This window comes from Drosophila santomea, chromosome 3L (genome assembly GCF_016746245.2).
Source record: "Drosophila santomea strain STO CAGO 1482 chromosome 3L, Prin_Dsan_1.1, whole genome shotgun sequence".
Taxonomy (NCBI): Eukaryota; Metazoa; Arthropoda; class Insecta; order Diptera; family Drosophilidae; genus Drosophila; species Drosophila santomea.
The window spans coordinates 15,043,508-15,057,543 of record NC_053018.2 but is presented as its reverse complement, the minus strand read 5'-3'; the positions used below and the strand labels follow the sequence as shown (position 1 = coordinate 15,057,543).

The 14,036-nt window shown below is 43.8% G+C and overlaps 2 protein-coding genes across 3 annotated transcripts; one reads left to right on the top strand and one right to left on the bottom strand.

Moving 5' to 3' along the window:
• Positions 1 to 147: 147 nt before the first annotated feature.
• Positions 148 to 3,106, bottom strand: LOC120449123 (tudor domain-containing protein 3). The gene is made up of 4 exons (XM_039631436.1): positions 2,974 to 3,106; positions 2,837 to 2,921; positions 609 to 2,762; positions 148 to 495 (listed from the first exon to the last, which is right to left on the bottom strand). The coding sequence occupies exons 1-4, from the start codon at positions 3,006 to 3,008 to the stop codon at positions 232 to 234; spliced, it is 2,538 nt and encodes an 845-aa protein (XP_039487370.1). The 5' UTR covers positions 3,009 to 3,106; the 3' UTR covers positions 148 to 231.
• Positions 3,107 to 3,529: 423 nt separating this feature from the next.
• Positions 3,530 to 13,515, top strand: LOC120448708 (patatin-like phospholipase domain-containing protein 2). 2 transcript variants are annotated; one of them, XR_005616129.2, is made up of 8 exons: positions 3,530 to 3,979; positions 10,988 to 11,670; positions 11,762 to 11,928; positions 11,995 to 12,103; positions 12,251 to 12,339; positions 12,404 to 12,672; positions 12,772 to 12,905; positions 13,023 to 13,163. XR_005616129.2 is itself a non-coding variant. In XM_039630868.2 (7 exons), exons 1-7 carry the CDS (start codon positions 3,820 to 3,822, stop codon positions 13,202 to 13,204), a joined length of 1,659 nt encoding a protein of 552 aa, XP_039486802.1. In that variant the 5' UTR covers positions 3,530 to 3,819; the 3' UTR covers positions 13,205 to 13,515. The 2 variants fall into 2 exon arrangements, 1 of the variants encoding a protein (XP_039486802.1); XM_039630868.2 differs by lacking the exon at positions 12,772 to 12,905 and having other exon boundaries at positions 13,023 to 13,515.
• The last annotated feature ends 521 nt before the right edge of the window (positions 13,516 to 14,036 follow it).

Genomic DNA, 14,036 nt, shown 5'->3' with positions numbered 1-14,036 from the left:
GCAAAACATTAATGTTATAAATATTTAAAGTTGTAATTTATAAATTATTAAAAAAACGGAAGATGTATCCAATTATTCATTAACCAAAAGTATGCTTTTATTAATTTATTTATACTGGCATCTGAGGAATAAAAGAAAACATACTCATAGTTTCAATATACTGTAAAGTTGTTTATTCGAAACATTTCAATTGATTTAAATACGTTGTAAACAGGCTGCTATTATGTTGTCTCAATGCTCTCGTTTGTGGGGCGGCACGTAGACTTGCTGCTGCTGCGTCTGACGATCTCCGCGGTAGCGTGAATGCTGCTGATGCTGATGCGGTTGCTGCTGCTGATGCGGTTGCTGCTGCTGCGCTGCGTTGCTCAGAGGCCTGTTCTGCGCATCAGTGATGGGCAGGATGTCCACCTTCAACACCTCTTCGTGGTTTCCATAGCCCATAAAGAAGACCACGCAAGTTTTCTCCGACACTCCCGTGATCTCAGCCTCATAATACTGGAAAGTTTAGAAGAATAGTAAGTTAGTTCTAAAAGGTAACTAATAAAATAGTGAAGATATAGTTTTGCTACTGTAACGTATGTACTTCTAGTTAGGCGACCTAAACTCACCCTTCCATCGTCCCAATACTTGGCCATGCACAAGTCGCCCTTCTGCCACAGCCATGCATCGCCTGGCAGCATGCCGTACTGATCCCTTGGTGCAGCCTGTGGCACAGCCACTGGAGCAGGTTGCGCACGGGGAACTGGTGCTGAAACGGGGCCAAAGGACATGGGTGGTGATTCCTGCAGCTGCTGCTGCTGCTGCTGTTGTTGTTGGTTGGGCATCGTGACACCCTGACTCTTTAGAAGACTCATGGCAAACTCGTTGGCCTCCTTGCTTTGGAAACCCATGATCTTGCTGGGATCGTACGTGTAGCCATTCGCCAATTGACTGTAGTTCGTGTGCGAATTATGCCTGGGATTGTGATGCTGATTCTGATGCTTCTGGTTGGACTGGGCCTTCTCTGGCTTCTGCGAAGGCAACTGTGCTGGCTGCTGCTGCTGCGTTTCTGTGCCCGATCCCGCCTGGCGATTCGCTTGTCCCAGTCCTCCCTGCTTACGTCGATTCTCTCGCTTGGGAGCACTGCTCACCTTGAGGTTAGCCGTTTCCTCGGTTACCTTGCTCAGACGGGCGTTGAAGTCATCGCCAGCGCTATTTGTGGATTTCGCAGCTGAGCTCGCCGAACTTGAGCTTGCTGCTGCCGGCTTGTTACGTCTGTTGCCATTGGCGTTGCCATTCTCTGCTCGATTGGAGGCTCCTCGATTGCTGCCTCGATCGCTGCCACGTCGATTGGCAGTGTGGTCCTTTCCATTGGTTGATTCTGAGTCTGGTTTAGCCTCGGAAATCGGTTTCACTGGCGCGTTGTCCGAGCCATTGCGATTGGAGGTTTTTACGGTTGCGGTGTCTGGTTTGTTGCGTCCAGCTCCACGTTCGTTGAAGCCTCCTCGCTCTCGGGGTGGCCTCTCTTCTTTCGCCGGCTTTTCTTCCCTCGGAGGCCTTTCTTCCCTCGGGGGCCTTTCCTCCCTGTGGACTCTCTCCTCCTTTGGTGTCCTCTCGTCTCTGCCGCTACCTCGATTGCGGCCACCACCTCGCGACGAACCCGCGTGTCCACCGCGATGTGCGGCAAAGCTGCTCGATACGTTGTTCTCGAACCTCGAACGATCTGCAAACTTGCTTGCTCCGCCCACAGCTGAAGATCTGCTCTCGGACTCGCCGAACCGCGAGTTGCCATATTGCTTGAATGGATTAAAATGATTGGTGGTGGGTGGGGCAGTTGGAGCGGCAGCAAAAGTTTCTGCAATGCTAGCGGCCGGTGTTTCCGTGGCGGGCAGTTTATTGGTTAGGAAATCAAACAGCGTGGCATTGGCAGCAGGCTTGGCTGCTTCAGCTTCGTCCTTGGCGCTAGCACCACGCTTTCCCTCTCTCGGCGGACGATCTCCACGTCCCGGACGGCCCACGGATTCTACCGGACCGACACCTCCAGCTTCTTTGCGTCTTTTCAGATTGTATAGGGCACGCTCCAGGTTGTTGCGGGTAGCATGCAAGGCACTGCGGGCCTCCTCCTCGCTGAAGCCCTTGTCCAGGATCTTCTTGATATTGTGATCTATTATGTTCTGGCCGCCGCCGCCAAAGACCTTCTTGCCGCCGGCCTTGGTGGCCACAGCAATGGCCTCGGTGCGCATGGCATTGAACTCGTCGTTCTCCTTCGCCGGCTTATCCTTGTCGCCCGAGGAGCCCAGGCTCTTGAAGTTCCTTTCCCTTTCGGCGGTGGTATCGATTTTTCGGCCAAATGCCACCCAAGGGGGTGGCGCTGATGTCCCACTCAATGGGCGTCCACTGCGCGCATATCGCAGCATGGTCCTGGCCAGATCCCACTTCTCGTAGAGTGCATCCACACGGCCGCCGAGCAGCTGAATCTCGTTGGACTTCAGCAGCAGGAATCCCTGCATCAGCTGCAGTTTCTCGGCCTTGAAATAGATCTTGCTACCGGGAGCCACATTGAGATTCAACTGGGACACTGGCTCCAGCTCCAAGGCCTGAATGGAATTCTGTCCATCGCTCAGATCCAACTGAAGGAGGCGTGGCGCCGCCTTCGATTCCTCATTCGCCTTGGGAGCGGCGATATTTCGCACACGCTGGACCTGCAGCACAATTTTTCCGGGCAAAGTGGCATCTTCGCGTTTCGCGGGCAGTGCGCCACCGCCGATATCGCGTAGATCTCGCTGAAAGGCGTGAGTAATAGGTTATAATTAATAATTACACAGAATGCTGAGCAGCCGGTTCGCCTACAACTCACATTCAGTGCATCATCGACTATTTTGCGGGCATCGTCGCTGCCAACGGCTGTAGTCACGGTTTTAAGGCCCTCCTCCGTCAGGTGCCTGCATAAGTCGTTAGACCCAATTGGATGCTACTGTTTAATGTTGTACTTACCACCCGACTTCTCGTAGTTTCTTGCCTAATTCCATTTTTTCATGAATACGACTTTTTTTTTGCAACTCCGGGCTAGAGATGGCAAAAGTATTAGATGTGTGTACTCGCTAGTGATGTGCTGGGCGGCAACTATCGGCTGGCGGTGGATAATAATATCGTTTTATAGTTCAGTAATTAGTATTTAATTGGTTTTTTAAATGTAAAATTTCAATATTTTCTGCACATATACCACTTATCTCAATTAGAAATTATTTGTTAATGTAATATACCATTGAGAACAAAAATTGCAAATTAGGTGCAAGACATGTATATATATATATTGATGATTTATATATATATGTAATTATATAGCTCACTTATAGGCAGTGATATAATAAATTTATTTAAAACCGTAATCCCTAAAAGCTTGGAAAATTAATACAATTTTAAATTGCACATAGTAAAGAATACCCTATACGGGACACCCACTCCAATGGCAGTTTTATTTTAGGTGCAAATGCGAATAAGAAGCGGTCACACCGCGCTGCAAAAAAGGTATAAAAGGGGGCTGCCATCCGCAGAGCGAGTAAATAACGGTTCGCGAGCAACAACTTTTCATTTCGAGAGTGGATTAATTTTCCCAGCCGACAAACAGTGATTGCAAACCAAAACGAGATTTATTTCGAAACGCGACAAGAAGTTGTTACATCAAAGGAGCTGCAACGATCGAAATCCGCGGAGGAAAACTGTGGAAAGTGCGAGAAATAACATACATATAAGAAAGAGCTAAAAACCAGTGACGCAGTAGCAACAACAACAACAAACCGTCATCGGACAATTAATAGAATCTAACGCAGAGTCCAAAGCATGAATCTATCATTCGCTGGCTGCGGATTCCTGGGCATCTACCACGTCGGAGTGGCCGTCTGCTTCAAGAAGTATGCACCGCATCTGCTGCTGGAGAAGATTGGAGGCGCATCGGCCGGTTCCTTGGCCGCCTGCTGTCTCCTCTGCGATTTGCCACTGGGTGAGTCTCTTCCCACTTGCTTACATGGGCGGCTTAAAAAGGGCTTCTCTTTATCTCTTTAAGGAGAAACAAAAATACATTTACATTTTGGGTTGCTTGTTTGTTCAGTTTTCTTGCTTTTTTGCACACTGCGAGTGTGAACTTGGCCTTTGCCCAAGGCTTTTTGTTTGGGAAACCCCCTGTGAATATTTGCTGCACCTCTCTGGTGTTTTCTCTACCTCTCTCCCCTTTTCTCGCAGAACGCACGCAAAACAGCTGAGTGCAAAAACAACCACTAAGCAGTTCAGTGACTCTGTGAGTGGGAGCGAGAAAGCGTAAGGCGTACGGGTGGGAGTGGGAGAGCGAGAGCGAGAGAGATGCTGCGAGGCTCAATATAAAACGCATTGAATTAAATTTTATTGATAAGCTTGTTTGCGTTTGTAGGTCGCTAGGAAGTCAATGGGGGTCTTTCATAACTGCCAGCTGCGATAGTGTGTGTGTTTTTGGGCGTGTTTGTCCAATTTCGAAGGGGGCTCGTCCCGTTCCGTCCGCTGAGGGAAAACTGCGGCGCAGTTGAAAAACCTTACAAAAACAGAAAAACAAGTTTCGTTGGCCGGGACAACGCACTTTTGTAAAGCGGCAACCGAATATACATATGAGCAAATGGTTGGGCTACACGGGCACAGCGCTGGCCAGCTGATCAGCAACGCAGTCCGAAAATATTTCATGAAATAGAAGATTAACCAGAAACATTAACAAATCTAAATTGGAGATAATAAACTCACTGCCTATCTAATCCAGAATTGCCAATATTAAATTAAAAAGATTAAGCTGCTCTTGTGATTTTGAATTATGATTTCTTCCGCTAGTTGATTAAATTTATATTGCGTCAGAGTGATTAGGCAAATCCTTCATACACCCTCTATACTCGCCTCAAGAAGGCACTATAACTTTGCCCGCAACTGTACGCATTCAAAACCTATTTTGATCGAGATGCTTGAAGGTCGATTGTTTACACATGTACATATGTATATATATGTATTGTTTATGCTTAGGAGGCGCGTTCATCGAAAGTCGCCTAGGAATTCGAGGCAAAAGTGGTGCCACCATAGAATCGGGTCTATATATAACTGGAATAAATATACATAGATGTATACATAGCGCGAGTTCTCGCTTTTGATTGTTGAAATGTAACGCTTCGTTTGTATCGTGGGTATAAACATGTCAATCACTGGGGAACACAAAACTAGCGAGGGAGCACAACAAATGTCAGCTGGATTACTCATGGCTACCACTGGGCTGCAATGTCCAGATGCATCTTTGTGTGTATTTGTGGTCTTATCGCTTGACCAGGGTAATCGAGAGCTATAATCTGGAATAACGTCAGCAGAGGGGCAGCATCATTCGATCATTAAAATAATCAATCGGGTTTTCGCTCGCTGTTGTGCCAATGGAGATGATCATCACCCCCGGGGACTTAACATGCTCAATTTCCCCTGACTTTGGCCATAATCGGAATACTACGTTCTAAAATTGGGATTTTTGACCCCGAGATATGTGTAAAATACGATTCAAAGAAAGCTTTTATCTGTGCTATTCTATGGCTCTGCAATTAATCAAAATACTGGGATACAATAGATCTAAGCGGCTCAAAAAAAAGGTCTGGCTTGACACCATTTACCATTCTGGAATCTTCTCGTTTGCATCTTCTGCGTGGCAATCCGTATCTTTTAGTTTGAACTACCTGTTCTTGATCCTCAGCTGGTTGGTAGAAAGTTCGTTAGCCCGTGCAGTTGCTGCAGGTACTAGAATTTTCCTGTAATTTCAGTTTCCACTTTAATTGCGGCAATTAAAGTTGGTCGCTTGCATTTCGATCTAGGGCTACTGGCCATTTGATTACTCAGCACGCAGCGTGTCTAATTTGGACTTTAAAATCCGTTGTGCACTTTCGGGTCCCAAGTACAGACAGTACAGACAGGTAGATATACTGGAAAAAGTACTGACGCGTTTCACAGACAAAAGACGTTCTGTTCCGCCAACAGATTAGATCGGTGAAAGTTTGTACTCGTTTTCGGGTTTGCCAACAGTGCGACACAAAGAGGTGCAACAAGTGTTTTCTTTAAATTGGATGAGTGGAGTGTATGCGCACTTTTCAGCTTAAGGAGTTTATGTAACCATGCCATTTAACTTACAAATTGAGTTACTATCGTGGAGCACCCCACTTCCTTTCTACTCGAAATAGTGCAATCCATAGTGCTTAGATACTGCAACATTAAGTTGCTAATTCTAGTACAATTGTCGCCCGCTCCAAGTGGCTGCTCCAATCCAAGGGTTATTCAGATACTCAGATGGGCTGTTGGAAAAACACCTCATCCGACTCTTTATAAACCTATTCATTCATGACGGCTCTTTTATGGCTCTATTTATTGAGTGCTCACCGCACTTCCTCTTTGTTGTTGGCACTCGAACCACTTGAACACGAGTTTGCGGTTCGCCACGCGAACTTGTCACCGTATCGTATGACGACTCCACCACTATACCATGCCCTATAAATATATATATAAATAGCAGATATCTTCCCATTTCACCGCCAAGTGCCTTGCCCCTTCAGATAATCGCAATTTCCCTCTTTGCAATGCAATTCATGCCCTAGTGACAGGGCCCTTAAAAACACATCGTTATCAGTTGGTGGAAACTGCCGTGTTTTGATGGATTCTCCCTATTTTCACGCGGTTCCGGGGGCCAAGTAAGCAATATTTCTAAATGCACATTCGTAAATAGGATCATTATTATTTAGCAGACGTTTTTTTGAAGTGGGAAAGCCAACGGCCGACCTTCAGTGGGTACGGCTATCTGGAAATTTTAGAAATCTCAACTGCAATTCACGGTGCTGTTCTCATGCGGGCACGATCGTACTTATATATTCATTGCTTATCGGTTCGATTTACCTTTATGGGCACGTTATCACGGGGGAGTCATGTTTTGTTGCCGATTTCCGTCGATTAAAGTCCAAGTTGCGGGTGTATCAGAAGTTCGCTTACGTAGTATATAGGTACATACATATAGAGATACTTCTGAATGGTGGTTCGATTTCGTTGCAGCTGGTAATGCGAAAATATGAGTCAAGTGCAGTTTCGCGATTTGAGTCGCTTGAGTCGCACATCGAGCTCTTTGTTTGATTCGAATTGATCGCTATCTATCTATATGGTCGGTTGGCCTGCCTATATGTAATGCATTCGATTGACGTATTTCCTATTCCTATGCCTATTCTATTGCCAGATGATTGGAGCACAAAGCACACACTATCTGCATATTTACATGTGGCTTGCAGCTGGCTCTTCGCCCAATAACATCTATGTACGTATGTACATATGTACATATGGATGTATGTACATAATGCTATCAGCTCTGCGGGGTCCTCTATACGTGGCGTATCTTCCAGTGATCTCCCTCCTCCTCCGCTCAATCAATCGGCCATGCAAATGGGGCTTGGGGCTTGGAGCTTCTCATCATTATCGAACGCATTATTGTTGATTGACACACTTTTTGCGGCACACAAAACTAATCCACAATAATTGCTGGTCACGAGTCGCGTTGTAAAAATGAACCTATTGAATAGTATTCTATTTAAGGCTACTACTACCTTGATCATAGTATTTGAACTAAATATGTTATACACCAATGTTTTAAGTTTCATATCAATACATTGATAATTAAGAAAGTTACAAAGAGAATCTTAGGATCATATTTAGATAAATTGGCAATGATCACTGTTTCCCCTTTACTTTGATCTTATCATTAACCATTCTTGATCATATAAAAGTCTGCGAACTGTTATACCTCGAATCGATTGGAGAATCGATGATAGCAGCTGCCACAGTTCGTGGCTAAAATTGCGTCCCACCTTTCTCCCGATCCCAAAACCACCCTGAAAAAAGGAAAGCGGAACATCAGAACGCCTCCCGAAATCCGTTGCCAAGTGAGGAGAATTCACGGCATTGCAATGTGACCTATATAAATAAATGTATTTGTGTAACGGCTGCATAAAAGGCACTCAGAAAACTTGCATAGTCAAGGTGATAAGTATGTGAACTTGGCACACAATTAGGAAACATAAAATTCCTTACAAAATAAGCATGCAAATGACAGTTAATAAGTTTTTATATTTTTTATGTTATTTGTATTTATAAATAATTGTTCATGACACTCCATTCAAAAGTTAATTAAAGTGTGTTGCCAAGCATAACAGCTTAAAATGTTTAACGATTTTATGTGCAGTTTTAAATTACTCACGCATACCGAAATGGGATATTTTAGTAAAGTAATGGCATGAACAATAAACAAAACTTTCCTAGCATGAAATAAAAATAAAACGAAAATACAAAACAAAAGTTGTAAGTCATCACCAATTAGAAAACAGAGTTCCAAATGCAGACCCACTGCATTCACAGAATATCGAAATAAAGAAGTCTTACAAGTCACAGAATAAACAAAACAGCATAGTGTAAACATAATTACTTTGCTCACTGTAAACATATGTAGCACTACATACATAGTTATGTACATATGTACATACATGCGAATGGTATTCTGGTTTTCGTGCTCTTTTTGAATACAACCACAATATCACGTGATGTTTCGTATTTTTTTTTTTGTTGGGTGCCCTGTGATGATGAGTGAAGAGAGCAGAAGAGAGCGGAAATTACTTGACTTTTGGGGGTCAGGCCGCGGAAATGGGGGTGTGTGCGTGTGCATGTGCGTGTCGCGTTTCTCTCTCTTCCTCTCCCTCTCGTTGAAAGTCTGTCGCCTTTTCTTTTGCCATGGAAAGCAACAACTGCCACTCCCCCTTTTTCCACTCCCTCCTCTCCGTCCAGAAACTGGTTTATTTATCCATTGAAGTCGAGCCCCCAAAAGAAATTGTATTATATTGTATTTTCGGTGCAGCTGTTTGTGTGCGCATGTGTATGTGGGTATGGTTTTTAGTGCTCGTTTTGCCGTTTTCCTTGTTATGTTTTGTTTACGATTTCGTCTCGTTTCGGTCTTCGTTTTCCATTTGCCGTTATGCACCCGGCCGCCAAAGTGGGCGTTAGTTGCACTTGACTTGCGGTTACGATACACATAACATTGGCAGGCCCCACTGTACATTACATTCCACGTACAGTTGCGGTCATGGCACTATAACCCATTCGTTTTAACTACTTAACTGCGCACAAGTTGCACCATATCAATTTTCGAAATATTCAACTAAACAACCTAATTTGGATTAATGTGCAAAATGTGTGTACAAGGCTAAAAGCGAATGCTTTAAATGGGTTTATGACTACAAGTTTCAGGCTGGCTTAGTATTACTTGGGATTTCTAATAGCATCATTATATTTCACCCAATTAGGGATTCATTTTTGAGTTGCAAGTCCATCATCTGTAATTATATTACAGTGCAATGGGTCATTAAATCCATCACTTTCATCCTAATATAATTTTAATAGGGCTGAGGTGCAGTTCTACCCGCGAGTGTACTTTGCTTCAAAGGTAGAAAGGTGCTTAACGAGTTTGCTTAACCCGCAGGGGCCACGCCCACTCTTCTGATTCTGTTTCCGTTGATAAATAAAGCTCATTTTTACACGCAGCTGCAGTTTGCCTAAGCAAAACAAAAAACAAAAACAATTACAATTACAAATAATTAAGAGGGCAGCACGTAACGTGATAGCGTTGTTTACCAGCACTTTCCTCTCTAGTTTGTTATTGTTGCTGGCAATCAAAAGCGGAATGGCGAAAACAAATTTGATACAAGACCGGGAATTGGAACCCCCGCGAGTTTCGTGTGCTCCATGGGTTCTTGGTGGTTCCAAACTCCATCCAGAACAATTGTGGTGTTCAATGTCGTTGCAGCTTTAAATAGTTTAACTGATAAGCGAACGTTATGTGACTTGTTTTTTAACTATGGTTTTTCCGCGATTATACAGAACAGATCGTGTGACATAATTCCGGGGCTTAGGATCCCAACCTTAGCTTTCGCTATTCCGCGTTTCATCTTGTCTGATGGCCTGATTTTCGCTTTACGTCAATTTGTGGAATACAATTATGGCGACCTTATGAACATAACACTAGTGTTTCGAATAACCTTATCATTATCACGGCTGTAGGCCGTTCGGCATGCATCTAATCAAAATATTTGGAAAGTACGTTCGTGTGGCACTGCGGGGAACTTGATTTTTTTATCAACAAGCATAGGTTTACAAATAGGTTCCATAAATACATACAATAAAGATAAAGAAATCTTATAGCTATGGTTGCGCCACCAAACACTTTACAACCCAACATAACTTACAGTTTATTATGTTATATCTCAATCAAATGTTGCTGAACTTTTCTGTTTCTTGACAATAATCCATATGTAAATCTATTTCCGAACTTGAAAACCGTGCTTCTGATTTCCGAATCAACTAGAACAGGTTCTCCCATTATGAAACAACCTATTTTCGTTGCCCCATTGTAGAGCTCAAGTTGTACCATATGGTGGGATCCATAACTCAATAGTGGCTTATCAGCGCCATAAACTGTGTTGGGGGTCGAGTGGCACATAGAACAAGACAAACACTTTCGAACCACTCAAGGTTCCTACGTCATTTCCCCCCATAAACGAGCCGGGAAATGGCTCGATTGGCTAACAACAATAACACTGCCAAGAGCTCCACTTGACCCTTTGGATGACACAATGACGCAAAAGCCGCGGGCATCGCGTAGATCGGCAATCGGATGAGATAGCCCGCTGAACCCGAAAACATCAATATTGTATAAGCTCGATTAGCAAGGGTATGCGATTCACTGTCAACGATCTTTGCCAAGATTTTTACTATTAGTTTTATGGTTTGCTGTTATGAGATTCTGAGATAATAGCAGTTAAAATTTCTCCAAATGCGTTGGGAACTTCCCAGCTTTTAAAATCCAAAGTTCAACTCGCTTAATGCTAGCTACAATTCAGTTAAAATGCTAATACTAACTGACCTCCTACTTAATTGTGTTTTTCAGGCAGCATGACTTCGGACTTCTTCAGGGTGGTGAACGAAGCTCGTCGCTACTCCCTGGGTCCCTTCAGTCCCTCCTTCAACATCCAGACCTGCCTGCTGGAGGGTCTGCAGAAGCATCTACCAGACGATGCCCACAAGCGGGTCAATGGACGGCTGCACATCTCCCTAACCCGGGTGTACGATGGAAAGAACGTGATCATCTCGGAGTTCGAGTCCCGGGAGGAGGTTCTCCAGGCACTGTTGTGCGCTTGCTTCATACCCGGATTCTCGGGCATCTTGCCGCCCAGATTCCGTGGCGTCCGCTACATGGATGGCGCCTTCTCGGACAACCTGCCCATTCTGGACGAGAACACCATTACGGTGAGCCCGTTCTGCGGCGAGAGTGATATTTGCCCGAGGGACCAGAGCTCGCAGCTCTTCCATCTGAACTGGGCCAACACCAGCATCGAGATCTCCAGGCAGAACATCAATCGATTCGTGCGCATCCTCTTCCCGCCGCGTCCCGAGTTTCTGTCCAAGTTCTGCCAGCAGGGATTCGACGATGCCCTGCAGTTCCTGCACCGCAACAATCTGATCAACTGCCGACGTTGCGTGGCTGTTCAGTCCACATTCGTGGTTTCCGAGACGGTGGCCCAGCCCCAGGAGTTCGATCCCGAGTGCAGGGAGTGCAAGAAGCATAGAAAGGTGAGGCACTTTCAAGAATATATTTCTTATGATGCTGTAAGCTGCTTTTGGTTTTTACTCTTCCACTAACACTATTTTCTATCTCTTCCAGGACGCTTTAAGCTCAAACATGCCCCAAACGGTTCTGGATGTGATCCAGGACTACATCGAGCAGGCCAATAAGGGTCTGGCCAACTGGATCTTTAAACATCGCGGTATTAAGCTGCTTTCCCTACCCGCCACAGTGCCCATGGACTTTCTGCTGGCCACCATTTCCAAGTAGGTTTCAATATCTCGTTGTAGAATAACCAAATATTTACCATCTTTTGCATTACCCCTTTTTAGAATATCAGCACTGACGCCCAAACTTACCAAGCAAGCCAGAGTAATGGTGGAGGACTTTGTTTTGCAGTTGAATAACGCCATGCGGATACGACTGCTTAATAAATTCACGGTAAGTTGATTAGGTTAAATAATCAATTGAAGTGCACTACAGCTGTCGCTCACATTTTCATAAATTTGAATGTGTACGATTTGCTTGTGGTTATGTCAATGGATTGAAATTAAATGTATTGTACTAACGTATTTGTTTTTATTGCAGCTTTATGACCAGCCACACTTCGATGCCACAGGACTCCTTCATTCCAGCCGCCTATATGGACCCCGTGTTTCAATCCTAGTGGACGAATGGTAGGTTAAGCATTATGATTACTCCTCAAAGGAAACGTTTTACTAACTGTGGTGATATTTTCAGTGGAGCCACCCCGCTAGAGGACGATGTCGACAACTTTGAGCATGTCCTCAAGATGACCACGCACAACGACGCTCTATATGCCTATTACTACACCGACAGCAACACGAACAAGGTGAAAGTTACCGAGATTTTTGACTTTGACGAAATAACGGAGCACGACAAGCTGGCCACTGATCTGCAGATATACGAAGGCTCTGTGGAGGATCACCCCAATCCCCACCAGCACAGCCACAATACAGTGGTCAGCGAGTGGAATGGCGTCGAATCAGGTTGGTATTTGGGAAGCTACGACTCTTTCAATTCAGAAATGTTATATCATTATGTAGAGAAAACGTATCATTTGAATCAACACCAAACATTCTTTGCAGTACAAGTAATGCCCACGACTCCTGAACTACACGACGTAGCCTTTTAAAGCACTTACAAACTAAACGACTATAAATGCACCTTCATACCCTTTCACCCACTCAAGCATTAAGTCCAAATTTTAAATCGTTGGCAGGTAAATGATCAAAATTTGTAATCACTCCACCTTATTCCCATTACAAAATTTCATTTGATAAGCTTCAGTTTTCTGAATGGTTGAACTAATTCTGTTCTGCTTTCTAATGCTCCACAGACTTCTTCATCGATGCACACACGCCAAATGTGGAGGACAGTAAAACAGCAGCGCCACAATTCGCCCGCCTGGACCTGGATGCCGAGACAGATGCTAGCGTGCTCAGTGATCCCGAGGTGGACCAGATTGTTGGCACCTCCACGCACAGCACCGACATGTATATAGAAATTGAGGGGAATTAGTAATGGGGAGGAGCTCTCCTCTTAGCAACTGTATCGAAACATCTCCAAAGCGGCTCGTAGCAAAGCGAAAAGCCTAGTAGCGTTTCCTTTAGTCTAATTTAGTCTTAGTACGACCAACGTATGTACCTAACTTAACTTAGCCGTATGCTGCCATTGTATCATCGTCAGTTTGTAAGCGGCAATTAGCAAATAATTGCATTCTTGTTATTAGTCACCCTCACACGACTTGTATTACATCCAAATCATCCGATCTGTGTTTAGCCTAAGTTGATAATGTATGAACAATAAAACAATAAACAACATTTACAGAATGTGTGCTTACGCATTTCTTATTCAGAGAACAACGAAAAGGGTTTCATTGGGAATTCCAGTAAAGAAAGAAATCTAAAATTTGTATTGTTTTTAAGTTTTTATCAAAAAAAACAGACGTTCTGTCGTTGACTTCCCGTCCACAGGTATATGTAGTATAATTCTACATTTCTATTCTTTTCTTCGAAAAATTTAATTTAATTTTATTTTTTATTATAAGCTTAGTATGGAATGGAAATACGATGGGGTTAATAAGTTCTTGAAATCTTAATATTCTTGTTTTTAAACTTTCATTGGGAGAAAACAAATTTAATAATGACATCCATGAATATTTGCATTACCCATTGGTTTTTGATAAAAAAAAAATGTAAAGCAGAAAAATTCATTAAAAGAAATGCATAATTTTGGAAACAAAAAATAACATACTTTTGGAAACCAATACCGTTATGAAAGTATCGATGCCAAGTGCGTAGAATACCCCCTATGCAGTTGTCATTTTTTAGTACATATTGACATAAAGCTA

Coding starts and splice junctions, on each gene's coding strand:
- LOC120449123 (XM_039631436.1), bottom strand. CDS start 3,008: ATGGAATTAGGCAAGAAACTACGAGAAGTCGGGTG. Junction 2,922..2,973: donor AAACTACGAGAAGTCGGGTG/GTAAGTACAACA, acceptor CGACTTATGCAG/GCACCTGACGGAGGAGGGCC. Junction 496..608: donor AGTATTGGGACGATGGAAGG/GTGAGTTTAGGT, acceptor TAAACTTTCCAG/TATTATGAGGCTGAGATCAC.
- LOC120448708 (XM_039630868.2), top strand. CDS start 3,820: ATGAATCTATCATTCGCTGGCTGCGGATTCCTGGGCATCTACCACGTC. Junction 12,104..12,250: donor GACTGCTTAATAAATTCACG/GTAAGTTGATTA, acceptor TTTTTATTGCAG/CTTTATGACCAGCCACACTT. Junction 12,340..12,403: donor TCAATCCTAGTGGACGAATG/GTAGGTTAAGCA, acceptor TGATATTTTCAG/TGGAGCCACCCCGCTAGAGG.